This window comes from Cetorhinus maximus, chromosome 21 (assembly GCF_964194155.1).
Source record: "Cetorhinus maximus chromosome 21, sCetMax3.hap1.1, whole genome shotgun sequence".
Classification (NCBI taxonomy): Eukaryota; Metazoa; Chordata; class Chondrichthyes; order Lamniformes; family Cetorhinidae; genus Cetorhinus; species Cetorhinus maximus.
In genome coordinates this window covers 68,433,590-68,461,063 of record NC_135899.1, presented here as the reverse complement: position 1 = coordinate 68,461,063, position 27,474 = coordinate 68,433,590, and the positions used below count along the sequence as shown (strand labels likewise).

The following is a 27,474-nucleotide window of genomic DNA, read 5'->3' as shown; positions in this document are numbered from 1 at the left end:
AGCACTCATAGACTGAACATGTTGCATGTGCCCAACTCAAAACAGAGCAACGTTTGTGCCGTTTTATCTGCATCTACTCTCCGCTCAAACCATTCGGTGCAGACGCTCTTTGATTCACATCTTTCAATTGCTGCCTAAGTGAACAATTTCCCAGTGAGCGTCCTTATCAAGAATATTCACTGATCAGAAAATTACAACGAAACATTAGCAAGTTTTCTACTGGACGATTCTTTGCAGCCTTTTCGTTATAGTCGATTTTCTGAAGTTTAAAAGGCTTCGTACCGTTGTTCCATTAATCGGGTTGTTACTGCATTGAATAAAGTGACAAGAGTGAGTGAGAGAGGCTATACAGAGGGAGGGGTGTCTGCGCTTTAGACACACTCCAACTGGGCAAAGAACGCGAACAGGGGATAGAGCCTAATATGTCCAGTAGGGAATCAAAAGGGAGATTTTATTTATTGTACTGTACGCTCGACTACACTTCTTGCCTTAAATTGTGAATTTAATTTGAGGTCATTTGGTGTTTCCATTCTGAATCATTTATTCCTGGGCCAGTCCGTCTCAAACAGATCACTTGAAGGTCTTAGAATATCGGGAGCAACAGTTCGTCCAGCGGGAGGGCTGTGTCCAGCCTCGGATTGCACATTCCCAGTGGCGGCAAAGTTACTAATTTCTCGTCCCGGCCGGCAGTGCTGCAGCCGCCGCCTTTAAAAGGGTTAAGCGGCAGATTGACAGGGAGATGCAGTTACTGGGAGACTGTCAGAGAATGGGAGGATCTACCCAAATCCCCCACCATTTGAATTCCATTTCCTTTCGCTTTTTACTTCGATCTTTGACCACCTTATGAACTCTGTCTCTGTCTCTGTCTCTCTCTCTCTCTCTCTCCCTCTCACTCGCACCCTCTCCCAGTTGGAAAGTTTGTTCCCCACCCCCACCCCCCTCCCTCTCTGGGTTCCTGGCAGATGTCACTGGCACGGGTCAGCTCTCCCGGTTTCGGACGGATTCAGACCTGCGACGATTTGGCACCAGTTGGAATCGAGAGGACTTTACACTAAAGGACACTTTTCCTTTCTGTTAACGCTGTAGCCCCCGGGGAGGGGGGGAGTGGGTGGAGGGGGGTGGGGGAAACCAAGCGGGTGCTGGCTGCAGCTCTCCCCGGGTGAAAGTGCCTCTGTGTGCGGGACTGGCAGCCTCTCTCTCTCCTCCGCCGGGCATGTACCAGGGTTTGGCGAATCCCCCGCCGTACACGGCGCACCCTGACCCGGTCGGGGCTTTCCTGCACTCGGCCACTTCTGCCGTCTACGTGCCGACCTCCAGGGTGAACCCGGCTCTCTCGGGCTTCTCCTACCTGCAGGGCGGCTCCTCCCAGCAGGCCAGCCCGGTGTCCCCTCACCCTGCCTGGCCTCAGGCAGCCGGCAGCAGCCAGGAGCCCTCGTGTAGCCGCCACTCCACGGCCCCGTTCCCTTCCTCTAGCCCGCCCAGTGTCTCCACTCCCAGGGAGACCGCCTTCAGCAGCCCGCTCTCCATCTCCTCGGCGGCAGCAGCCGCCGCCGCCGCCGCCGCCGTGCGGGACCAGGTCAGCATCAGCTGGACACTCAGCGGCTCCTTCCCCAACCACTACCCGCAGTACATGAGCTCGGAGGCGGCCGCCGCCTGGAGCCCGGCTCCCTTGGAGAATCCTCCCTTCAGCTTGATCCCGGCTCGCAGACACGGCGAAGGTAGGAAGCCAGTTTACCTGTCTGTAAATTAGGGAAATGTGGGAGAGTGTTGGAGCCAAGGATACCAGAGTCACCGGAGAGAGAAAGGGACAAGGAGGGAGCGATACGGGGCGGAGGGATTGCTCCGAGCACTGGTTTATTTTGCTAAAGTAACCTTTCCGGACATTTCACTTGCTCTGAACACGGTTGCACGCAGTTGACCAGCCCCACTCAATCTTCCTGAACTCCTAGTTTAGTGCCAGGATTGACTAAATACCCACAGGTTAATACCAGGGAAAGAGCCACGAAATCTGTTTCAAATCGTGAATAGAGCCCTGTGTTGACATTTTAATGTGCTATTTAGTGAACAATGACCAACGGGAACTAGAAAGGGAGCTGTATATTGTCAGAGTTAGGGGACAGTTTGTGAGTATCCGGGGTTGGTTTAAATTACATTTCGAATGTATATTTAATAATGTGTCAAATGTTTGTGGTTAAACTAAAGTCATTCATTCTGACAGCTTTAAAGATATGTACGATCCCACTCTAGTTAGTGATGTTTTTCTATTTAACGATTGGCGGGGGACAGATTCTAAGCACAGACTTTAGGATTCTCGTTAACCGACCGATGAAAAGTTATACAAATGAAATGTCTGATGTAGCAGCCTAATGTTAGAAGCATTTCTCTTCCAGGCGCTGGTTCTCGTGATCTGTGTGAATGTAGTTTTTAATATGGTGAATCCTGTTGTAATGACCCAGGGCAGGACGGAGCTGAAACTATGTATTGAATCGCAAGTAACAGGGCTGACTGTATTCTCGATTACTGGCTGGTTAAGAGGTGGAATTGAGGCCTTGTAGAAATTGGTACAGATTAGCAGCAATGCCTGTGTATCGGGGGTGTGTGTAGATGTGGGCGAGATGATATTGCAGCTCAACCGTAGATTCTGTCAGTTTGAACATCTTGGTTGAACGGGCCGAAAAGGAATTCCCATCACCGTGATTTAATACATTCGTAATTTTATATTTAAAACCGAAAATACAGGATGAGACAAGGTCAGTTAGCACGTTTAAAGGGAAAAGTTAGGTTATTGAGCCTCACATGTTCGGGTGATTGTGCCGTGCGGATCACATCACTCAGAGGGAAAATACAGGATACACACAGAACTTATTTCACACGCCCGCGATGTAACCTTATTTTCAACCTCCTGCCTTATTTCGATGTGTGTTTTTGATTATGCTGTTACACTTCCAAAGGATGACTGTTCAATGTAAAAGAGAACACGGCTTCACTCCACTTCTTTGGGGGGGGGGGTGCAAACCTTTCAGTGATCGTGTCTGAATCGCCAACTCACAGTTATGGAGGGAACGCTACCTTCCTCTGCTTCGCTTCGTTAGGAGTATGGATTATAACCTGGTCTGGTGGATAGTGTTAACCCTGAGCTCTGTGAAACAGAGCACTCCTCGGTTAGAAGTTATTCTAGATTGAAAACTTTGTATTTCATTAACTGGACACCTGTATCCAGAAGTTGCTGGTGTTATATTATAAAGTAATTTTATTTTTAACGAAGCAATCCACATAATTCGGCTAAATGAGAAGAGATTGTCCCTGCAATTCCCTCCTGGTTTCCTGATTTGGACCGGTCGCGAAGATTCGTTGCCTCTGTTTAATTTTCGTTAAATCGGGTCGAAATGTTCCCATTCATCCCCTGATGCCTGCTTTCGGCTCTCAGCACCATCGGTGGCGGAGGCTCGGATCAGTTTCAGACGGAAATGAAAGCCGCATTTACCGGTTTTACTGAAGAGATTCTCAGAGACTTAACAAGGAGCCCTGTCGATGGAAGGCAACAACACTTTAGAAACTACAGTGTGACCATCCACATCATCTCACCTCGCCAGAGTCCGGTCGTTTCCTGCTATCTCCACTGTCCCCCGATCTCTGCAAAGTGCAGCAAACATTTGGATTATCGAGGTTTTTAAGGTATATGTCAACCACCTAAAGCACAGGAGCAGAGGTACACGGGAGGCATTGACGTTTTCTGCAAACTAGGATCGAAGCTACAACTAAGAACTGAGCGGTGAAATTACGCTTCCAATATCCACCCTTGCACATGTCATGTAACCTTTTGATATCTGAGATAGAGGAACAGATGAAACGTTGCCTATGGCAGATACGACACAATACTAAAACCTAAAGAACAATTCACATAAACCCTTCCAGACACGGGGCCTGGTGCCTGGTGATATCAGACTGCCTGGGCCACTTGTGAATGCGTTTCTCAGTGCGCTGTTTGGGATTTTTAGGGCCCTGCCGAGTGGAGTTCCTTTGACGGGGAGAGGGCTCCTTTGTTCCCGCTGGCAGCCAGAACGGTTCGGCTGGGAGTGGAAGGATTGCGGGAGAACGGCTCTGACCAGCAGGAGGGCCGGGACCATGTTTAGTACCGGGCAAGAGAACGGTCAGAAGTTGGGGCTTTCGCTTCAGCTCGACCTGGAAAGATTTCGTTAAAAGATAAACGCTTGCTGAATGCTATTTGAGGGAGAGAGCGAGAAAAAGAAGTGCCTGGTCTGTGGATTAGGCCTTTGAGTACAAGATGGAGCGGGATAGAGAGTCTCTCTCAAAAGCTCCAACCATTGCCCGCAGCGGGGGAAGTGTTGTCACTGTTAACACTGTTCTTTTCTTAGAAAAGTGCAACTGATAATAATTAAACAATATGTTTCTGCCCATCTTTAAAAAAAATATTTTGCATAGATCGTTGAGTTCGGTATTAGTAGCTTTCGGGAAGATAGAGAGAAATGTAAGTTGCCGATGACTGACTGACTGAACACCGTGTGCTGCAAATCCCCAATGACAGGTTTCTGAAACACACCTTGCCCTGAATGAACGGACACAGGGGGTAGTTGCCCTGTTTCAGCACTCAAAACACTCAGGGTGCATTTTATTCTGGAAATGCGAACGGCAAGGGCGGGAATCCGATTTATTTGAATGCATAATTGTGATAACAGAACAGGCGGTGTGGTGCCTGAGTGCGGATAGTTTCTCTGTAAGGGTCCAGGGTTTCACAACACATCCGTGAACGGTGCCAGAATTCTCTCCTGGAGTCCCAGCTACAAAATCAGACCCTGAAGCCAACAGATAAGAATGAGCGAGCGAGCTCACTGCATTCGTTCTAACACGGTGTGTGCCACGTTAACAGAGAATCAGCCCTAACCCCGTTGATGTTCAACCGAGAAGATGGCGAAGATCCTTTTTACTGTAAAAATCAAAACTAATTGGAAGTTTCAAAAGGAGGGCACAATTTGTGCTCCCAGTTTAACCAAAAAAAGGAACGGTTGAAACCCGAGGAGCAGGTTGGGTGGGAGGGTGTAGAGCAGCGCCTCTTCCTCGGGGAATGAGATGACTTAAAACCAATTGAAGATAATCTTTACCATGAAAGCAAAGAGGGAAATGCTTAGAATATGGATTCCACCCCCCTCCCCACCCCCCCACCCCCCCCACCCCCCCAAAAAAAAGCATGAGACAGGGGCACTGGCGATTTGGGGACCATGTGGAAAATCTCTCCACCTGTGGGGTGGGGGATCATATTGATCAGAGCAGGTATTCATGGAGTAACCAAAACTGCCCGAGCTTAAAGTCCAGTGTGGCTGCGTGTATCCAATTAATAGCATATACGATAAGGACCCCAACATGTCGAGGAAAGGGTTAAACATTACACAAAGACACAGTGAGCATTCGACAGTTGTATCATGTTAAGGGACATTGCTGGCCGTTCTGACCCGACCCCCATGTTCACTGTAGACCTTTCAGCCTTGACGTGCATCCCATTTTTAAGCCTTGATTTCTTCAGAGCGGATGGAGTGGGGGGGGTGGGGGGGGGGGGTTCTGGTGGAGGTCTTGCGGGTGGGTGAGGGGGGGGATGGGAGAGTGACCTCTCTGGGACGTGGATTGCACAAAACGGAGCAAATTGCTTGGACAGAAACCGCCCCTTGTGCCTAGTTTATCTAGTTTATTCCCAACAAATCACCGCGGTGCAATTGGTTAGAAATTTTCCTTCCTGCAGTCTGCTGCCGCCCTACTAATATCGAACTGAAGGAGATTGGGAATGTGAGGCGGGAGAGTATCCACGCCAAGCTGGTCAAAATCATGACAGGCAAATCAACAGAAGTGTAAGGTTGGGGTGGCAAGTGCGGGCGGATGGAGGGTCTCAGCCGGAGGGCCAACCTTCCCTTTCAGACTCGTTTCCGCATCTTTGACTTGAAGGGATTGAGGGGAAATGGGGGGCGGGGGGGAGGAGAGGCGCCATCAGCACCGTGAACCAGCTCACCCATACCCCCACCTCTCTGCATTATTTATTAATCATTGAGTTACACCTTTTATTACTGGTCTTCTCGCCAGAGGCAAGAACGGTTAAAATGACCAAAGTGTCTGTGTCTGACCAGAGATTGTTTGCCTGAAAGTTTCCATTGAACTCCCGATCATTTGCATTTTCTGTCTTTCTGTGTCGGAGAGATTGGGATTAGTTTATTGTGATGGTTTAACGCCGGTCCGCTACTCACCGGATCCGGGCACAGAAAAAAAAAACACTCATGATCATCCAAATAGTTTCTTTAAAAATGCCGAGCAGTCAGGTGGCTGTTGTGACTAGGGCTTGTGGCGGAGGAGGCCACATGGATAGTATTGAAAGAAAAGTGGTTTATTCCATTTTTTTTTTTGGAAACTGGATACAGTAGCCTACATCCTTGAAATGATAAGGCAGCCATTCATGGTTCTGTCCCCTGAACTTATACAAAATTAATTGCCAAAAAGAAACACATAATTTTTATCTATGTGTATATTCGGTTTTTTTTTTACCCATAACATCTCTTCAATGTCCAAAAATTAATTACTTTTTCGAGGGGGAAAACCTTCATTTTTCATACTTTAATTTCAGAAAGGCATCTAAGTTTTAGTCAAAAAAGAATATGATAAATGATTGTGTACATGAACTCTCCTGTGCTAATGATCTGTTGTGGTATTTGCGGGGCTTTAAGTAGTTGCTTTTCGAATTAATCAAAGTCTTGCCAACAGTTTCGTGATTGATGCCCTTTGGAAATTAATTGCAGCCTGTCGGTAACTCGGTGCCGTTTACTGCGCCGCCCGAGGGCACTCGGGATGTGCGAGGATTTCTCTCCGTTCACCCGCGAGAACAAGCTTGGTCGGAACGAAACGGCGAGGGCGACCTTGCAAAAAAAAAACCATGCAGTGCTATTCAATAAAAGAGAGCGCTCGCATCCCCCGAACACCCGATACCTTATCCCGGCCGATGGAGCTGGTACATGTCCCCAATCGCAGGGAGACTTACATCCGCCACAATAATAAAGTGGGGGTTTGGTGCGGGTGTGGGTTTAAACTACCTATTTATAATACTCGATCAGTTAAATAAAGACACTGCTAGTGCGGCCACATTTAGTGAGGACAGATCTGCAGAAGTTGCTACAAATGTAAGTGAATATACATATACCTTCTCAAGGGCAACTAGGGATGGGCAATAAATGCTGGCCCAGCCAGCGAAGCCCACATCCCGTAGATGAATATATAAAAAAGATATAAAATGCAGGATCAATTCGACAAAAGTAACAAGCCGTCACATTTCTGGAGTGAAAAGTCACGGGTTTGGTCACGGAATGCCAAAGTTTGAAAGCAAAAGGTGGGTGGAGAATGACGAACATCCCATAGTCATTTGCTTTTTGGTGGTCTCAACAATAACTATGCGCCGGTTCAAGCGAAAGTCACGGGGATAGAGAGATGGGAAGCGGGGAGCAGAAGAACATGAGATGTAAGCGGGAAAGTGAAGCGAGACAAAAGAGATAGGCACAAATAGGCGGGAAAACAATGGGTATAGAGCCGGCATTCGTTTGATATCAGAAACCACAATTCCCACATCCATGCCTATCCCTATCCTCGATACACATCGGAGCCCAGGAGATCACAGCTGCCGAGTCAATCTCCTGATTTCTTGAAAACTCGAATGGCTCAATGTGTCACGGCACATAAATAAAGGTTCGGGAAAGCTGCCGTCTTGATAAAATTAATTAAGATTCGTTTTCCGATAGTCTGGAATTACACACTGTCTGGCCGGCCAGAAATCCAGTACAGCTTTCAGCAATGTGCACCGCGTGTGAGGAAGGATTCTGTATAAAACATGAACCTGTGCACTTCTCATCGTAATTAAACACTCATCCATCAAGATTCTGAGTACAAATTTAAAACACAATCAAATATCCTTTTAAAAAATATTATTCTTAAATCCGAAACAGAGAGTGGCGGTGTCCGGAACCCCGTGGGATGATCAGCAAGTAGTATACGCACAATGAAAACTATAACTTAAAAGTTAAAACCATAACTTAAAAGTTATAACTTTTAAAGTTCAGTTCAAGCAGTTTCCCACCTTCGAGCCACGGGGCTCTCTCCCTTATATTGCTTTCCTGAAAATAATGACGTCAGGCAAATAAAATGAGCCATTTTTTTAAGATAATAAGGCACCATTGGTATATTTGAATTCATCGCCCAGACATATTCCTGCCAATGTCTGAATGTTGTTTAACCAAATGTGTGGATTAGATGTGCGAGGGAAAGAGTGCTTCTATTTTACACACACAAGCACTTGGTCACCGGTTTCATTGTACATAACACATAGATTTATGTTGGATCCGTGTACTAACCCTTGAACACTGTGATTTTAGACTGTAATTTGCCAATGGTATAACTTCAGATCTAAACTTAATTTCTAGATGCATCATTTTTTACAAATTCTCAAATTGAGCATTAAATGTCACGGATTGCCTTAGTACCTGTAAGGCAAATTGAATGAAATCACTTTCTGTTTTTGCTCGAACTGAGTAATTTGGCTAACGTTTAGTAGGAAATATTAAATCTGAAATTTAAACCATCTCTATATGCATTCTTTCAGAATTGAGATTAAATTCCCACAAGTTTCAATGGGTTAGATTTGTAATTCCCCCAATTACTAATGAAGAATTATTCCATATTTTGTACATCGCTAACAGTATCTTTAAATATATCTATATTACATACATGTACATCACAATTTGAGAGGAAGAATTTGGGCATAAAAACGCGTAAAATAGTTGTCTCAAAAATGCGGACAGGACGTGGAATCCGATGATGTCCTGTTTTTAAAGTCATTCCTATTTTTAAAGATTTTAAACATAGTTTCCAAAATACTTTTTTTTGTGAAATAGGGAACAACTTTTGTTGAAATGTCTTCGTATCTCCAGACTGTGTCCATAGAGCTCAGCCGCCAGTGTTGTATTATTAGAGATCTACGTAAGCAATGCCTCGCCGCCAACCATGAAGCCACATAAAATGGCAAATGAGATGGATATAATGGAATTGTGTTACCTAGCTTCTCGACATGTGGGTCCGTCCATAAATAGTACAAGTGGCACTCTGGGGGCCGTGGTGGGGAGCGAGGGGGGCACATAATAAGCCAGCAACTGCCAAGTTACAATTGGAACCTGAGACCTGATCTGCTTTCGGATTCAGTCATCGATTAAAATAAAGGACTTAGTTTTGATTGAGTGAATTATTGGAACAGCAACTTGGTAACGCGGAGGTGACCCTTTGTGATAGAGTTCAGTGAAAGGAGGCAAATGTCAGGCAGCGTCACATCGGAGTGGTCGCACATTTGGATTTTGTTCATTAGTCGCTTTAAGTGCCTCAGCGGGCACTGCCAAACTGGCTTTGCACTGAATCAATCCACAGTGATTGTGAAGATAGTTTCTCCTTTAAAAAATAAAAAGAAACATAGTTATAAAGTTAGCAGGCCTTAGTCCTCTTATTGTATATGAAAGATATACCAACCGTTCAGTATGGAAATTCATTCCACCACTCGTTCCTACTGACCCCGAATGTAGTTTGAATGAATTACGGCATATACACCATGACTCTCAGCCGTGCTTTTCTTGTACATTAACTATAATAGGAGATGTATATTGTCTTAAAAAAAACCGAACTGTGTTCTTAGGCGGGTAGGAGAGAATTTGCTTTTACATTCCACTGTAAAGCTACTGCATGAAGTCAATTGCAGACAAAATCTTAACTCAATTTCAAGTGAACTCTGGTCAATGGCAGGTGGACTGTCCACATTCAAAGAAGCAGAGGGACAGCAATTTCAAACAAAACTGGTGCCACAGAAGCTGTTGTTCTGTTAAGGGGCTGGGGCATATTTATGGAACAGAGTGTTTTTACCTGTTTTACTATAGCTGATCGAGGGATAATGATGCTGACCTAAAATAGGTGTCCATTTCCAACCATTCCGTCCATTGCTTCGAGAAACATGAAGAAAATACTGTATTATACAATCCCTTCACTTTATATTCGCCCAAATCATTGCACCCTGTTCATTAGTTGATTGAGTAGTTGAATGGCAACTTTGAGATCTCTTTGATCTCCCAATTCGGCAACAGATCTTTAACCTGTTCTGTTTCTCGCAGGTGAATGTTGAGCTTGATACATACTTAGTTCACCATCTAGGTGAAACCTGACTGTGAGCTTGTTGCCAAGTGGCATTTGTAAGTCTTTTCTGTCACTATGTAAAGTGCATTGACGCACCGCATGCGGCCCACTATGAAATATCTGGTGTAGTGGAAACAGCACTGGATACTGCTATCAGAATATAGTCAAAGATGCATCAATACTATAACAATGCGAAATGCAAGGGCGGGTGGCGGCGGTTGTGGCGTTAGCTTTGCCCTGGACTGCAGTTGCGGTGCAAAGTGAACATCAGCCCCGACTTGCTTACCACCAAAACGAAACTGCGCAAGATTCCCTGAGGGAGTCTCGCTCCGCTTGATTGTGGAGGATTTCAGCACCCGACCTACCTCCAAAGTTAGCATCATTGCGAAGTTTCATACCGCGTTAAATTTCTAGAGTGTGAAAACATTCTAAGGTAGAATTCTCAAACAGCGAGATGTGATAGGTAATGTTTCAGTTGTAGTTCCCGTCCAAGATACAAGAAGAACTGGGAAACCTTTGTGTGGATGTGTTACACTCATGGAGAAACTTTATTAAGTCGGTACCTTCAAGGTGTAAAATACATTTCTTTCAGGGTAGCTATCTAGGAGACAATCCCTAAACCTTTATCTTCCAAAAAATAAAAGTAAATTGTGTTGACTGTATAAAAGAGTCGTTGCTTAATTCAGGCGATTTAATTATTTATAATAAAGCTAAGGCCCATTGGAGTTCGTTAAAAAGACTACAGAATCCTTCAAATTAGATTGTATTGTGCATAACCTTGGGAGCTCGGTATCTGGAGACCCACATATGGTAGAGTTCCACTTTTCCACATTCAATTAGAACTCAACGGGAGCAACAATGGGAATGGCCACTGTCTGAAAATATCGGAACGGGTCCCACTTACATTAATAAAATGGTAGAAAGCCCACGAGACCCCCCTTAAACTCGGTCTGATTCCACCCTAGAGTGAGACATCACCCACACATGCATTGTTGCGATGGCTTACACAGAGGTCCTCGGCCCTGCTGCACTCCAGAGTTAGGTCCACATGCAATGCTGGCGCGACAAGGACCATTCACTCTTCTCGGGTGTTACAGGTTAGGAAAGGTAGCAAGGAGTGATTTGGGGAAATCGTGGGTCCTAGTCCCCACTTTTCCATCCATTTGAATTCAAAGACACGGGCTGCAGACTGTAATTTCTTGAGCAATGTTTATGGCAGTTTTCTTCCTTGCTGATCGGGTAATCCGCCCCATAGCTGCCAGTTTTTGCATTACTAACTGCAATACACAGGCGGCAATATAACTTCACCCTTCATGCGATAGGCAGAAGAGGGCCAAGATTCGAGACCTCTGACCTTAACGTATAATACACCATATTGCGTTAATAACATATAGTGTTTGAGTGTATGTTTAACAGTTACTTTGGATTCTTTTTTCTGCCTAGAACTACTTGATGATGTCCTTGAAGGCCGAGAGTGCGTTAATTGCGGTGCTATGTCCACGCCTCTATGGCGGAGAGATGGAACTGGCCACTATCTGTGCAATGCGTGTGGACTCTATAACAGAATTAATGGAATTAATCGACCCCTTATCAAACCTCTCAAACGGCTGGTAAGATATGGGAGAACCGTTTAGCTTAGCGTGGCTGCAATTTTCAGTTCATACGCTGGTGAAGCAACCATGGCATTCTGTAATTTTTCAAATAATTACACACAAGTTACCCAAGTAACAATCTCCGAGCAAAGTCTCCAGCAGTCAATAACTGGCTCCCACACACTCGATTAAGGTGCTCATTCAGCACGGGTGGGAGTTGCCTTTTGATGAATAGGCATTTTGTTCCCAATGCTGTCCTTGTTACGCAGAAGGGTTTGTTTGGAAGTTGTAAACCCTCAGAAAAGATTCAAGATATTTGACTTAAAAAAAAACTAGAATACAATTGGATTGTTGAATAGTGTTTCAAGTTGAAAAACAGTTTAGAATATATGCTGTAACGCGCCTTACTGACTTGTAAATGCTTTTCTTATGTTTACAATCTTCAATATCTTTACTGAAGTTATTTTGTTATTTTTAAAGTATTTAAATTTCCTTTTCCTAAGGAATTTCCCACATTAACAATTCCCTAAGAGTCACAGAACTTTGGAAATTGCAATAGTTGACTGTCATTTTGTTAGGTGTTGGTAGCAAAAAATAAACCTCATTTGGAATAAAAAGGGAATTTCATTTCTTGAGTTGGCAATACATTCTATTTTGGATAACTCTGTTAGTTCCTCCACAGAATGGTTCCAGCACAGGAGGCCTCCATTTGGCCCGTTGCTTTCTCTGCTAGGTTGCTCTGGGCGATGCATTGTAACGATGGTTACAGTAACCAGTCAGAATGTAGAGGATTTATCCCTCCGTTTAAAATTTTCAGCTTCATTTTCCTCTGTAGATGTTAGTTGGGTGCGTTGTTATTGAATGAAGCTCACCATCAATTTATTAGACCATTTTAAAGAAAATCCATTAGTTCTAGTTCTGTATGAAACGATTAATCTCAATGAATTCGGAACAGGAGGAGACCATTCAGCCGCTCGGGCCTGTTCCACCGTCCGATTCGATTATGGCTGTTCCGTATCTTAATTCCATCTACCTGCATTAGTTCCTTAACCATCAACTAACAAAAAATCTATCTAGTTCCCCTCCACCAAATTTCATTCCAACAAAACAGTGTCACATTTAATTAGCTCAAACGAGTTTATTGCCGAAATATTACCTCAAGACAGTTTTCACTCTCTAATTTATACAATAAACTGTTTAACTGGAAGAAGGTTTTAGTATATACGTTCAGGACCAGTAGCTATTGAAAAATATTAGCTTCTTAAGTTGAACTATTGGTTCCTGCCTTGCAACTCCCAAACGGAAGGGCAAATGTACAAGTTGTGTGGATTTCGCATTCCAAGACCAAGGCCGCGGACCCAAGATAGTTTAATGTGCAGTGAATCTTCCAATAGATTCCAAATAAGAGACTGGGGGATGCACAGTGTTGCATAATGGCTTCTCTTTGGCGAATGATTAATTGAGAGAGAAAAAAGCTAATGCTCTTCACGATTATTGTGATAAGTAGGTACAAATTGTCATTTGACTGGGAGGGCATCAGGAATTAATTTACATGCAGGAAGGAGTCACACGGCTGTTACACAATTAAGCAATTCAAGTTGACAAGTTCAAGAGCTGGTTCCCAGCATTACTGTAGCGCAGGGTTGTATTAAAGTTTTGAACTCCTTCGTAAATAACTCGTTTCTTTTAAAAAAAAAATTGAACAATCTCCAAGTTGTGGTGTGAGAGCTGTTTGGGTTTTTTTCGTGGTTCGTGTGCACGTTACCAGGTTACATTATTCATGGTGGGGTTTTAGGGAGCATTTTTTTTGCAGGGACGTCATTGATTTATTGAGCGTCGTGTGTCTATTATAAGGTTTTTAAATTTCTGAGCTATTTATTTCCTTTTAAGCTTTCCAAATATATCACAGATATATGTATATATATATATATATATATAGACAGCTAAAGCTTAATATTGAAAGCGCGTGACAAAATAATTCTTCTCACGGAATCTTCTTTTATCGGGATTTAAACTTTCTCCTGCCCAAAACGGAGCTTCTACCAGGACCTGAAGGAATGTTTGCTGCAATGAAGGGATAATAAAAAACAAATTAGTCAAAAAGATCCTTCACTACAATATTGGAGAGAACTAACTTCTCAATGTTTAAAATCTCAAGAGACATGTCCCGTAATTACTTTGAGCACAAATATACAACAGAGCTTTGCCGACCACTTATGTTTTTTTTTTCCATAAATTAATATTATTTCACTTCATAAAATTATGAATCTGATGTTCGGATTCGCTGAAGGCACTTAATTTAAATAAGTGGCTGCGATGTTTAAAATCATCAGTTTAGCCATGGTAAAGGCAGTAGGAATTTCAACCACACGTTGAAAGTGGGATTTTTAGCCCTTGGTTTATAGCTGCCATTATACTCTTTCGAGTTATTAACAGTCACAGATTGCAACTCTTTGAGTACAATCACAGTTCTTGGTTTTCCGGGAGTGGGACATGAACCCACAACCCTCTGATTCAAAGGCGAGGGTGTTATGAACTGAGCCACAGCTGACACCTCAATAGCTGCCATTATAGTGCACTGGCTGCGAAATGTCATCTGAACGAGTCGGGGGGTTTGCTTGTACCCTTCCTGTCTAAATGTGTGTTCAGCGTGGTATCAACGCATTAATGTGGCACCAGTGGCACAATACACACATGTCCCTTAAAACACTCAGCTAATAAACTGATGGTTAAGCAACATTTCATTGTTTGCTTTATTGTTACTTTCTCGCCGGCAGCTTCTAGAAAAGGGATCCGGACACGCAGATCAAATATGGGCTGTTCCATGACCACGCCCATAAATGGAAAACACCTGACTATTTAGTCAGTTATTGATTGATTAATTGTCGATCCACTTTTGAGATAGAGTCGCCCCACCTGTCTTGGTTTAGACAGGATAATCCGCTTTTACAATGAGCACTCCTGACCTTTTTTTTCCCTCAGGAAAGATTCCGTTTTTTATAACGGAAGTTCACTTCCCAATTTGCCCCTGCGCCTTACAGTGTGAAAGCATTTTATTTCTTCATGTTATGATTATCAGCAACTCTTTCGAGTACAATCACAGTTCTTGGTTTCCGGGAGTGGGACATGAACCCACAACCCTCTGATTCAAAAGCGAGGGTGCGATGAACTGAGCCACAGCTGAGCAACGGGGACATAAGCCATGATCTGATGGCCTGCCCCAATCCTATCCTGCCTCTTCCAGTTTGGGACGGTAAAATGGGGCCCAATTCTAATGAAGCCAAAAAAAAAAAGGCAAATTCCTTCTTCCCTTATTCAGCCAATTCGTTGTGGGCGGGACTGACCATATCCCACTATGACTGACCACCATGAGGAGAGCAGATTGGAGAGGGAGAAACGGCAAGCTATTTTAATGAGAGATTTGGGAGCTACATTTTTCCGAAGGATAATTGATTTGTTGGGGAATTATGCATGGGATGAGCGGGCGGTGCAATTTAAAACTTCAGATTATGAAAATAATATATATAATTAGAATATTTATAATATAATCATATATGTAATACAAATAGATTCTGTCCTTCAAAAACCTGCAATTGATATTTCAACTGAACATAAGCAGCTGCTGAAGAGAAATAGTTCCAAATTTGTTTCAGTTTTAAACAATGGGTTTACAAATTCAGTGGGATCCCAACGCTATGAATATAAATTAAAAGGTTTCCTTCTTCTCTGGATTGCATTCTTCCAAATCTTTACTTTTTCAGTTTATGTTTAAACAGCTAATAACTTGGGCAAGTGCAGGAATAATCACTTGGTATTAACGGTTACAACTCATCAGGTTTCTGCTTCTGAATCCACATGTGACTAACCAGCAATAGTAAAGCATCAACTATCCGCAGTAACTCATTAATATTATTGTTATGCTAACCCACCTTGGGACAACATAGCTGCTCCGTCAGCCTGCAATTCTGCAGTATACACCCTTGGCTAAGGCAGCCAGTAAAAAGCATATCATTCACAAAGGCCACAATACATTATTAAAGGCTAACAGCCACTCTTAATAGTCTTTACTTATTAAGCAATAGTCAATATTAAAGTATATTGACTTGACTGACAGGTTAAATGATTTAAGGATGAGAGCAAAGGTCTAATCTGCCATTGTTCTGTCAATATGTTAGGAAACAATTTAAATGATTCTTGAACTCAGGCAATCTGTGGTGCTAAAGGTTGTTGTGAACTAAGGAGCCAATGGAAAAGCTGCTTCTCAATAAAGCAAGACTCCCAGAGAACCTGCACAGCAGTAAATTCCAAGCTTTTCATTCCACAGATTAAAATTTCCTGTCTACAATAAACACTCTTACCCGCCTGGAAGAGACAGTGTTTTCATTGAGTTTGAGTTATAAAACCTCTGAAATTTGTGGTTAGTAATGCTGCCTTTTCTCTCTTAGTCTGCATCTCGGAGAGAAGGACTCTCCTGCTCTAACTGTCACACCACTACCACCACCCTGTGGCGACGTAATGCTGAAGGAGAACCTGTCTGCAATGCCTGTGGACTGTACATGAAACTCCATGGGGTAAGTAGATGCAAAGTCCATAACACTCTTCAGAAGCGTGTCACATAACAGAACTCAGATCTCTGTAACCCCATCACATTTAATCTTAGATTTAAAGTCAGTGCTACTGGTCAGACATTCATTCAATAAATGTTTCATCTACAGAGAGATGAAATTGAATCTAATTTTGTTTTTCCCCTTTATGAGGTGTTCACTATACTTTAGATCCTTTACCTTCAGACACCAAACATGTGGAGTTTCCATTTTTATTGATCATTTTTTTTCCACTGCTCTTTGTTTCATGTTCCCATGGAAACAACAAATGAAAACTCATAAGATGTTTTGTTTACTAAATTTGTGTCAGCTGTATAGTTAGGTATGTGGATATTGGTATTAATTATAAACCAGCAATTGAAAATCCTCCTTGAAGGGACTCAGCTTTGCAATCTTGCATCTGAGTCAGCAAATTGTAGATTCAAGTTCCATCCCAGAAGCCTGAGCATGAAACTCTAGGCTGGCAGTCCAAAGCAGTTCTGAGGGAGTGCTGCATTGTTGAAGGTGCCAACTTTCAGGTGCGATAGTCTCTTAGGTGGACATAAAAGATCCTATGGAACTATTTCAAAGAGGGAATTATTCCTGGTGCCCTAGTCAATACTTTTCCCTCAATCAACATCAATAAAAACAGACTGCCTGGCCATTATCACATTGCTCTTTATTGGAACTGGCTGTGCACAAATTGGCTGCCACGTTTCCTACATTACAACAGTAACCACACTTCAAAAATACTTAATTGACTGTAAAGTGCTATGGGACATCCTGAGATCATGATAGGCATGATATAAATGTAAGTTTTTCTTTGTCAAAAGCTCATTCAGATTTGAATGCAACCAAAGAGGGGAAAAAAATGTAGATCATGTACTTTCGACTGAGTTCAAAAATAAAGAACAGGGACTAAGACCGTCTGCACACATGTTATAAAAGCACAGGCAACTGCAGCTACATTTCCTGAAAAGGTGTTTATTCCCAAGTCATGGCCCCCAGTTTAAAGGTAACTGCAAGACAAAGTGATTTGGCAACCACCTAATTTAAATTCCATCACTTTGTTCTTAAATGGATACAGAAAGTATTAGTTACTTCGTACCACCTGACATATGAATAAAGTTACACTATGAGGTCACATTCAGTTCACATCAGTCTGGTATATGTTTAACGTGTCTTGCTAGTACAAGTGGCGTCCAAACTAACACATTGGCCCCAGATCTTCTAGGGGCATTTTTTTTTATCTAAGGTAACAATGCTTTGAAGTTATGAACTCTTATTTTCATTATGGTTCTTTTCCTCGCTGTACTTATAATTTTTTAAGTAGTTTTACTTATAAAGCCCTTATTTCACTTCACAGATACCGCGACCTTTAGCAATGAAGAAAGAGGGTATTCAGACCAGGAAACGCAAACCAAAGAACGTGAACAAAGACACCCCTGCTACAGGTGAGCAACAGTTCCAGTACTGATGCCTTTTGTTGTGCAGTCCATCAGCTTTTCTGGTCATTGTGAGTCATAGAAAAGAACAGAAGAGCCATCAGCGAAATAGCGCTGGTAAAATGTGCCAATCTGCAGGAAGTTTCTATTGCAAATCTTTTTAAAATACTTGTTCCATATAGACATTTCCAGCTGCAATCCATCATGCAGGTTCTGAAGACAATTGTGAGAGAGACTTTCATAACTCACATGATCTGAAGTCTAAAATTCTTAAGGGGAAATAGCAGATGTTAGCACAGATCATTTAATTAAATCAGAAGACACTGACAAATGGTTGTCACGGGGATATTTTTCTAAAGACCCATATACTTTCTCTGATTCTTAACTGCATTGGAAACAGTTTGTTTTAAATTTAATGTTAGGGAAAAATGTTCATATTTGAAATAATCTGCCAAGCAGGGTAATAGGATCAAGAAAAATAGGGGGATTGAATATGCACATGGAGGCTATGATCAGATAACTAGAGTGCTTGGAGAGATGAGCACAGTGGGATGTACAGAACAGTACCTACACCAGCCCTTAGCAGACATAGGTAGTGCAGGAACCTTTTCGGAGGTATTCAATTTGTTTTAGAGTTTTTAAAATAAATTCTTAGGCAGATGGGAAATGAACCAACCCATTAAAGTGTGGAATGATGCCTCATTATAATAACCTCTGATGTGCCACAGCATCCCATGGTGGTCATTGTATTTTGCTCCTTTAGAAAGGGGAACTCTACTCTTTAACCTACTTGACAATTTTATGAATGTTGCCATATTACTTTGATTAATCTTCTCTCCTGAGATATGCAAAGGCATGAGTAAAAGTAATGTCTTGCTGTGTAATACACTGTATGAAGAAAAGGCTGTTTGTGATAAACGTACCTCCAATCTCTAATATAGGAGGTCTAGGAAGCAGTTGGAAAGGCTGAACAGGCTTTTAAATGTTCATCATACATTTATTTACTACTATACACTTAATCAACATTTTTAGTTTATGCCAATTTAAGTCATCAAGAAGGTGGACTTGATGGATAAAGACTTTAATAATTTCCTTTATCCCACAAAGCACTTTATTAAAGCTGATTTTCTAAGATGTGAGCTCCCTTCCTTACATATTAAGAGAATGCAATGCTTTAGAGCGCAGCAATGACAAAGCTGCTTTGTGCTTATTTTAACATCTATTCACCCTCCACACATGCGTGTGTGCACACATGCACAGCTAGAGAGAGTTATTTTCACTATCCACCATACGCAGACTGAGTTCAGGGTGTATATTTAAATAAAATCACCCCTCTGGCATCTTCACACATACACACTAACCTTTTTGGACACAATTCGGGGAACGACTGGGTCTTTAGTTTTCAATTCTGAGGAAGGGTCTCAAACCCAAAATACTAATCTGCCTTTTTAATTTACAAATGTTGACTGCTCTGCTGTGTATTTCTAGTCTTTTTGGTTTAGTTGGCTCTTTATTTTATTGGATAACTTGGTTGAAAAGTACCATCTAATTAATGCTAGTTAATTAAATTTTCAGTATCACACCCAGCAGTCTAATATTCTACTGAATAAGCATCATCTCCAAGTATTAGGCAGTCATTTCAGAATGTATCACAATATTTTGTTACCATAATGATCATTTGATATAACTTTAATGGTCTCACAAAACACTTCTTTTCTCTCATCGCTGTATCTTATCAAAAGCCATATTGTAAGAAACATCAAATAACTTGCTGATGAACTGCATTTATTTTCATTCCTCCTTATTTTGTTAGGGTTTCTGTGATGATTATAAAACTCTAATATTTCTATTTTCTCTATTTGTTGTTTAGTACCTTTCTCAAGTATGCCATCCACCCCCAGTGGCACTGCTGCTGGTGCATTAGAACTTATCACACCAAAGACTGAGCCAGGCCTTTACTCATCTGCGTGCAGAGTCCAGAAGGTCAGCTCACAGGTAGGATCTGTGAATAGGAAAAGGGAGGATCTTGTGCTATTCCTTATCCAACGTATTCATGAAAGGGTGAATCAGTTGATACTTTCCTTATCATTGCTTGTAGCACAATTTTATATAAAGTAAAAATTCTGGCAGTAAGTCCTAACTTCCACCCATGCTTTGGTTCTGCCATGACTCTGTTCCAAATTCCAGTCACAAGTCATCGTCATATTGAGGAAAGGCATCTGTCTCTGCAGTGGCACAACTGGGTCTCTCGCCCAGTGGAGGAGGTGAATCTGCTGCTTCTAAATGGGGGCCCACAGTTGGATCAGGATAGTAAATCTTTAGGAACAACCCTCATTTCATTCATGATTAGTGGGGTCAATCTTTGGTCCAGAACAATATCTACATCAGCAGATATAGGTAGTCCAGGAAGCTTTCTGGAGGTACTCTCAGGGTAACTGGGGAACACACTCAGAAATGCCATAATCTGCTGTTGAGCTATGTAGCAGGACCAGCAAAAGAAATGCCATCACCTTCCCTTTCGGTCTCCCCAACCCCAACATCTGAGTTTACCAGTGAAGCCCTAAAGTGGCAGAGAAACAGTGGAGTTAGGTTTCACCTCACCTCTCAGTTCCTGCACAATGCCCGTGCCCGATTTCTGTCTCACAAAAGAGTGGAAATCCTATCACTAAATTTCTTGGCTATAAGAATAACTTACTGACCAGCCCCAAATTGTATGGGAAGATTATTGAGTGGTGTTGGTCAGTACAGTCAGAAATGATAACATCTTAATTCACAGATTATATCATACATAAAGTTAATAATGACATCCCAGACATAAAGTAATGTGAGATTAGAAACTAGATTTCATTACAACCTAGAAATACATGGTTCAGTAAACTAAACAGAGGATTTTATTTGTTGACATTTATTAACATAGTAGAAAAAGATCCTATAACAGGGTATATAGTAAGCGTGTGTTTACCATATTTTTGATCACTTTTAATCATAATTGTTTCATTGCATTATTCTAAACTCTAATCATTAAGTTCCTGTCTACCATCGGAACACAGTACATTTTTTGCTGCCTAACTGAATGTTATTAATTCATGTTAAATCGTTACTTATACTGCTTTGTGCCCATTGCTAAGCCATTTTTGAGAGGAACCTCTTATTGTTGGTACAGAAAGTATTTTTTTCTTTATTGCCATCTTAATTTTAAAAGTATGTTTTTAATTGAAAATGTTCATCAAAAATCTGTTCCCTACAAATTCTTGTTGCACATTGTGTTTTTATTTCAAAAAGTTTTTTAAAACAATCATTGTCCCAGAATTTTTATCATTTTATCATTGTTACTGCATTGGAAAAATAAGTCAATGGCCATTGGCAACTGACAAGGTACCCCAGCTTGCTCATAATTCCCTATTTGAACTCCTTTAGCACTGCTACCACCCTGCCCTGAGCACACCATCCACACAAATTGCATAAAAGTCAGCAATTATGCCTTTTTGCGACTGTGACACATCAATCAGAAAAATATCCCTAAAATGTTAAAACATCCAATTTTGAAAGCACTTAATATATTTCATTCACTGCCAGATTTCATCATGGAGAGGATAACATGTTGTAAGTGTGTAATCAATCCCACAACTTTTCTGTGAAAATTCAATAGCTCAAAATGATTAGAATTACTTGCCCTGAGGTTTGCTTAGAGCTGGATAGAGAGCATTGGGTAAGTGGGGGAGGGTATTCAGCCAGTTAACCTCAGCATATGGGCTTCCCACACGCCATGCTGAATTTAATGGCAAAGCTTCACTAAAATTTTCCCTCCAACAGCCAGCCAGATTGACAGGCTGCCTGTCTGTTAGGCTGAAAATGAGTCGTGGAACAGATGTCAGGTAAGTCTGATATCAGTGGAGGGAAGTGGGAGCGTTGAAGGGGCAGGGCAGGGAGGTAATGGAGTTGGACATTGCAGAACATTGAAGCTGATATTGTGTAATGAATATGACACTGGGGCTGGGGGTGTATTTGGATTTTGTGGGAGGGGAGTCTGACATCACGGGATGCAGAGTGTTAGCCAATCATTAGGGATGTGTGGGTGTTGGGACCAGCTAATTGCATGGGTCCGATCATGTGGAGGTAAGCTTTTTGATACGGGGAAACTGGTTTCTCCTGGCCCACAAGTAGTGCAATAAAAGTACTTACCTCACTGACCCAGTCCCTCTTGTCTCCTGTTGCCTGTGGTATTCTCAAGTCTTGGCTTCCTTGAGTTAAGAATTTTTTTAAAAATTGGGGCTTTCTTTCTCAGATATTTTAATGTTCTACCCGCCTCCTGAGAGTGGCATGGTTGCCTGCCAACTCTCACCACACCTACCCCCTCCATTAACACCGGAGGTGAGCGGGTTGGGGGTCAGGATTCAGAATGTTAAAATTTTTACCTTCCCATTCACCCCCAATCCCACTGATCCATGGTGGAAAATCACACTCTCTCTCCCCCGCCTCCCCCCAATCATATTTTAGAAAAGCATGAAAATTAGCTGAATTCTTCACTTTCTCCATTCTGCAGCAGTTCAAGAAGGCAGCTCACCACCATCTTCTCAAGGGCAATTAGGGATGGGCAATAAATGCTGGCCTAGCCAGCCATGCCCATGTCCCATGAATGAATTAAAAAAAAACTTCATATGAACTCAGATCCATGTAAGTAAAAACCCAGAACACTTCTTGGCAGAATAGTTCTGAAGTCTGAAGGATTCAATATTACTGCCAAATTTCTTTGGGTCACGATGTTAATACTGTGAGATACTGATATTACACTCCAAACATACATAGACTTGCCCAACCCTATGCACACTCTGCATTAACAGCTCCCATATCCTTTGCTTCCAGGACACTTCAGTGGCAGGTGGCAATACCCTTCGCTTCAGCATTCCAGCTCTGAAACTGACAAACTCGAGTGAAGCAGCCACAAGTAGAGATTCCAAGGGAGACAAACCTTACCCCTGGGGCAGCATGGAGCTAGTCTGACACCAAAAGAGAACTCCGCCACAATCCTCCAAAAGCTACATGGATGGAGTTTGCAGCTGAGATTGGTTTTATCTGAATGAAAACTGGAAATGATAAAAAAGAAGATAAAATAATGCCAGGAAGAGAAATCAAATGGAATGCTGGATCATATCGTGTTATAATTTAAACAAAAAAGTGAGTGTTGCAAAAATGATGTCTTACTGCCGAGGCTTAACACCACCTAAATTCACTGTAGGTGACCTTGGTGCATTTCTGATCCAACATTGTTAGTAATTAAGTGCCTTTTTTTGGACCACCACTTGCTGTATGTCTCTAACTTTCCACTTGAAAATGGATATTTTGGACTGTACTCCCTGGACAGTTGCAGATATGGAACAGTTTGAACAGACCTTGCCTTGGGTAAAAATACAACAGCGTTTCATAGAGAAATTATTTTTTCTTAGTCTAAGTAGTTCTAGTTCTATATGGATGGTTCAAGCTAATAATAAAAGCAACTTATTAAAATTCAGATGGTCTCTCAGATATTAGTGTCATGCCTGCTGTATGTCTGTTGGATCAGTCACAGTTGGGCAGGGACTGTCTGTCACTAGATAATTTCTCCTGTGCAAACCTTTTCATTCTACTGCCCATAACTCTTGCAGTATTTATTTCCAGAAGGATATTGGAGTATGGAATGATACCATTGTGACTGGGCTTTCTTAATAGTTTGTGCGCGTGTGCACGGGCTGGGGGCCAGTGTTTATGGTGTGAAACTGTTCCGTCCAGCAGCGCCAAATATGCTTTTAGTAAATCGCTGGCTGTTATTTTTTCATCATGTCCAATCTTCTTTCCACTGACATTCACAGAATGATAGCACTTTTTGGAGACTCATTATGTAGTCTCACTGTTGCTTTTATTTGGCTTGAACTGCAAAATCTTGACAATATTTTCCAAGTCAGTGGTGAAGAAAAACTGATACAGTGAAATATTGACTGCTGATTTTTCGATGAGCCTGTTTTGCGCTGCTGGTACCGAATAATTTCACCACCATCACCACCACCACCATCCACCCCTCCGGCCCCCCAGTTATTTTGTAAAAGTACTTATACTTTTTTTTTCAATTTGAGGAGGAAGCCTTCACTGTCTTCACTTCTGGGCATCTATTATTTTTGTATATAATTAAAAACACAGTTTCTGGAAGTGTCATTTTGCTGCATTTCACAGCTTATGTATTGACAATACAAGTTGATTATTCTGCTGTTAAATTATTCTTCCCACTTGCACCTCACCCAGCTACACAGCATGCTTGCAGGTAATGTTGAACTGAAGACTACAGCCACCAATTGTCACCCATCTACAGGTTGTATGTCTCTATCACTTCAGGTTGGCCTGCAATCAGAACATACCAACTGGGTTTGGGCCATGCTAAAGCAACTGTTAAACTGAATTTTAAAAAGTGTGTAAAATAGAAGGATGAAGGAATCAAGTGCCATCATTTACAAAGTAAAGCAATGAAAAGGCCTAAACAACACTATAAATATTTGGTTATTGAAAGCTCTACAGATTTGGAAAGTGAAACAGAGCATTGGTTAACTTCAGGGACACCACGCACACATGGTTCATTTTTGATTCTCCCAGGAGGCCTATTATAATTTGCGAAGAGCAGTAACATAAACCAGGGAAGTATGGAAATTAAGCTGAGATGTGATGATCTAATGTAACACGTGGAATAAAATATAAAATGGAATAATATACTCTCCCAGGGAACAAGAGGCTTTCTACCAACAGGGAAAAACTGAGAAGGGATTACATATGGGGTCACAAACCATCTGTATATTGATCGAAGAGCTTTATTGACTGAACTATGCCTTTATTATAAGTAGGTAGTTTGTGAGCTACGCATATAAGGCATTGACCCAGGGAGCTGAGAATTCTGCTTCTGCTGTGTGACTCAGAGATGTCTACAGACTCCTGGCAACCATGTTAAAACCCAGTGAAATATCTACTTACTTTCCTTCTATTCCTGAAACCTGTAATATATGCCTATTTATTATTGAAGAAGCCACATTATTACTGAAGCACAGAACCGCACAGATGGAGTGCACCAAATTAATCCAAAATCACTATTCATGTGTAAGGGATCTAACTTGCTGAATCAAATATCATCGCCAAATAAATTTGATTTTACATTAATAAGAATGAAAAAACTAACAAGCTTTTTGTTGAAATGAAATAACTTACTGACCTTGATCTATACTGTACATTTGACATGCTGAATTTTTCATGTATTTTGCCTCAGATTCTGTAGGAATTTGAAATAACTTCTCGAATGTGCGCCAGGATAGTAATATAGTACATTCAAAGTGTAATGGAGTCAGGGGTACCAACTGCATTGAAGGCAGATTGGATGCTGTAAGGACTTTTAGTCACACTGGAACACGTCTTAATTTGAGATTGCAGATGTTAGAACAATTAATATTGAGACCTCACGTTAAGAAAGGCCTTCAAGTACAATCTTTTATCTTTAAGATTAGGCACAAGGATAGTGAGCTAGCAAGGACAATATGAAGGCAATTTACCAAATACATGCTCACAGTGGGAAGATGTGCCCTATGATTTCAATGAACACACAATTTACCACACTGGGGAAATTATCCTCTACATATGCACATGAAGGTAAGACAGCACCTGATTCCTGTGGAATCATGCTACCACAGCTGGATACCATTTCTCAGGCAGTCAAGATTCCACAGTTATACATGACATGGTCACTGTCACATTTGCTTCTGTCATTCTAGTCGACAGCGAGAGAGAGAGACAAGGCAAGTTGGGTTGAAGGTGTGGTATTCCAGGCCTTTCAGCAATGATACTATTTCTTGAAACAAGTGGCCTCTGGAGGGGCAGGTTAGCTAAGTCTTTTTGACTTTAAGTTTCAGATGCCTTTAAGAAAGCAAATGTTTCTTTAATATGAGTACTCTGCAAATCATGCATTGTACAAGTTGATTGTATTCTTTACAAGTGATTGGATGGTGTACTTAATAAATTAATGGTCTGGATTTTGCTGTCAGTGTTTGCTGTTATTAAGGAATAAATCAGACGGAAACATCAGGTGCCCACATGTGGAAATTAGAAAGTTGCAGTCTCAGTTGTGCTACATCTTCAAAAGCTTCACTCTAATAGTATGTCGACAATCACATATGCGGAAGTGGGTGAAGTTGTGGTACTTTCAACTAACTAACCACTAAGCAGATTAGAAAAAGTTAGGGCTTATCTATTCAAGTATAAATGCATTTTTACTGTTGTGGTAAGTCTTAATTACTGCCAAATAACCTAACTGGCACTGAAATATTATTTTTACAAGTGTGGAGTTTCATCCCTCAGATTTTAATTACAACTAGAGAGCTAAAACAATTTAAAAATTCAAATACTTTTTCATTTACTTTTCTTTCAGTCTCTCTTATCTCTCTCTTAATCCTACCTTTATTTTCCTCACATTATTTGACTTTCTGTGCATGATTTGGCATTAAATTAAATTTTCTAACTTATACTTGCTGATTTAGAGTCTGTGAGTTTCAGTAAGGATTCTTCAATCTCAATGGTTAAGGAAAATATCATTACTTGTACTGTTCATACAGGTCACAGATCTCAACTGGAGGGTGTAGCGCTGTTTTGAATCTCTAATAACCACAAACCTCAATGCAAATTTTTACAGAAAGTCTGCAGGCAAATGTAAACATAATGAATGGCGCATGCCATTCTTTAGCTGCTGACTGCAAAATCTGAGGCAATGATGTATACTAAATAGAGGCTTGTTAATCATCACTCAGATAACATCAAGTATATTGCAATACAGATCAAAAATCTTCTGTACACCTTAATAAATAATGAGAATACTTGCTGTAGCACAAAGCCAGATGAAGTAAAGGGTTTGAGTTTTGATGTGTGTCTTCTTACCTCAGATGGGGTGGCTGGAACTACTGCACAGAACTATCAGGTCTCACTCTTTAACTGGAGACATCTGCACTAATATCATTTAGCCTTTATATTCTTCCTTTTCAAACAGAATCAGAAATGAGCAGCTGCAATTGGTTATAAAGCTTCTGGCTGCAGAAGGGGAAAATCTGCCAGTGTCTAATCTCCATTAGGTGACTCTTGCTGGAAGTGTGGGTGTGTGGCCATTGATATGTGTCTCCCTATCTCAGCTAGGGAGCACGTTGTGGGTGAGGACAGGACCGGGAGACTCTCTACAGCTGAACTGCCCACTGACATGAATCGTTAGGGCTCACACATTAAGAATGACCGTTTTGAGGAAGACTTTGGATGAGATTTGATGCCTGTGCTGCAATTAGCAACTTCAGTACATAAAGGGGGAAGAGTTAAAAGAAAGGATGAGGATAATTAAATCTTCCGTGAATTCATGCTTCAGGCCTTTATAAAAAGCAAACATCAACCTAGATTTTGCCATTATAATGATGGCAGAGCTTTGAGGCGCCTGCACATGAGCATTGAAATACAGAATCCAGAAATTGTTGTCCGTGCTCCTTTGCTACTCCACAGGGGAGACCCCGCAGATAGAAATCTTTAGAAATCACTTGAATTGGCATGAACTTCCCACTTTTAAACTATTAATCTCACTTTTGAAATCCTTGAAATGTTATACCTATT

At 41.6% G+C, this 27,474-nt stretch overlaps 1 protein-coding gene and 1 long non-coding RNA gene across 4 annotated transcripts in view; one reads left to right on the top strand and one right to left on the bottom strand.

The window, feature by feature from the left end:
* The first annotated feature begins 593 nt into the window (after window positions 1-593).
* Window positions 594-25,865, top strand: LOC144695959 (transcription factor GATA-4-like). 2 transcript variants are annotated; one of them, XM_078567079.1, is made up of 6 exons: window positions 594-1,718; window positions 11,653-11,819; window positions 16,247-16,372; window positions 17,751-17,838; window positions 19,700-19,824; window positions 22,693-25,865. In XM_078567079.1, exons 1-6 carry the CDS (start codon window positions 1,214-1,216, stop codon window positions 22,828-22,830), a joined length of 1,149 nt encoding a protein of 382 aa, XP_078423205.1. In that variant the 5' UTR covers window positions 594-1,213; the 3' UTR covers window positions 22,831-25,865. The 2 variants fall into 2 exon arrangements, with proteins under 2 accessions (XP_078423205.1, XP_078423206.1); XM_078567080.1 differs by lacking the exon at window positions 594-1,718 and adding an exon at window positions 11,182-11,306.
* Window positions 8,665-27,474, bottom strand: part of LOC144695961 (uncharacterized) — a 33,923-nt gene continuing 15,113 nt past the window's right edge. Inside the window, exons 2-3 of one of the 2 annotated variants that reach the window (XR_013580037.1) lie at window positions 13,790-13,865; window positions 8,665-10,019 (exon numbers count right to left, since the gene is read on the bottom strand). This is a non-coding gene — a long non-coding RNA (uncharacterized LOC144695961). The remainder of the gene's footprint in view (window positions 10,020-13,789; window positions 13,866-27,474) is intronic. The other variant, XR_013580038.1, reaches the window with a different exon arrangement.

Coding starts and splice junctions, on each gene's coding strand:
- LOC144695959 (XM_078567079.1), top strand. CDS start 1,214: ATGTACCAGGGTTTGGCGAATCCCCCGCCGTACACGGCGCACCCTGAC. Junction 11,820..16,246: donor TCAAACCTCTCAAACGGCTG/GTAAGATATGGG, acceptor TTTCTCTCTTAG/TCTGCATCTCGGAGAGAAGG. Junction 17,839..19,699: donor CAAAGACACCCCTGCTACAG/GTGAGCAACAGT, acceptor TTTGTTGTTTAG/TACCTTTCTCAAGTATGCCA.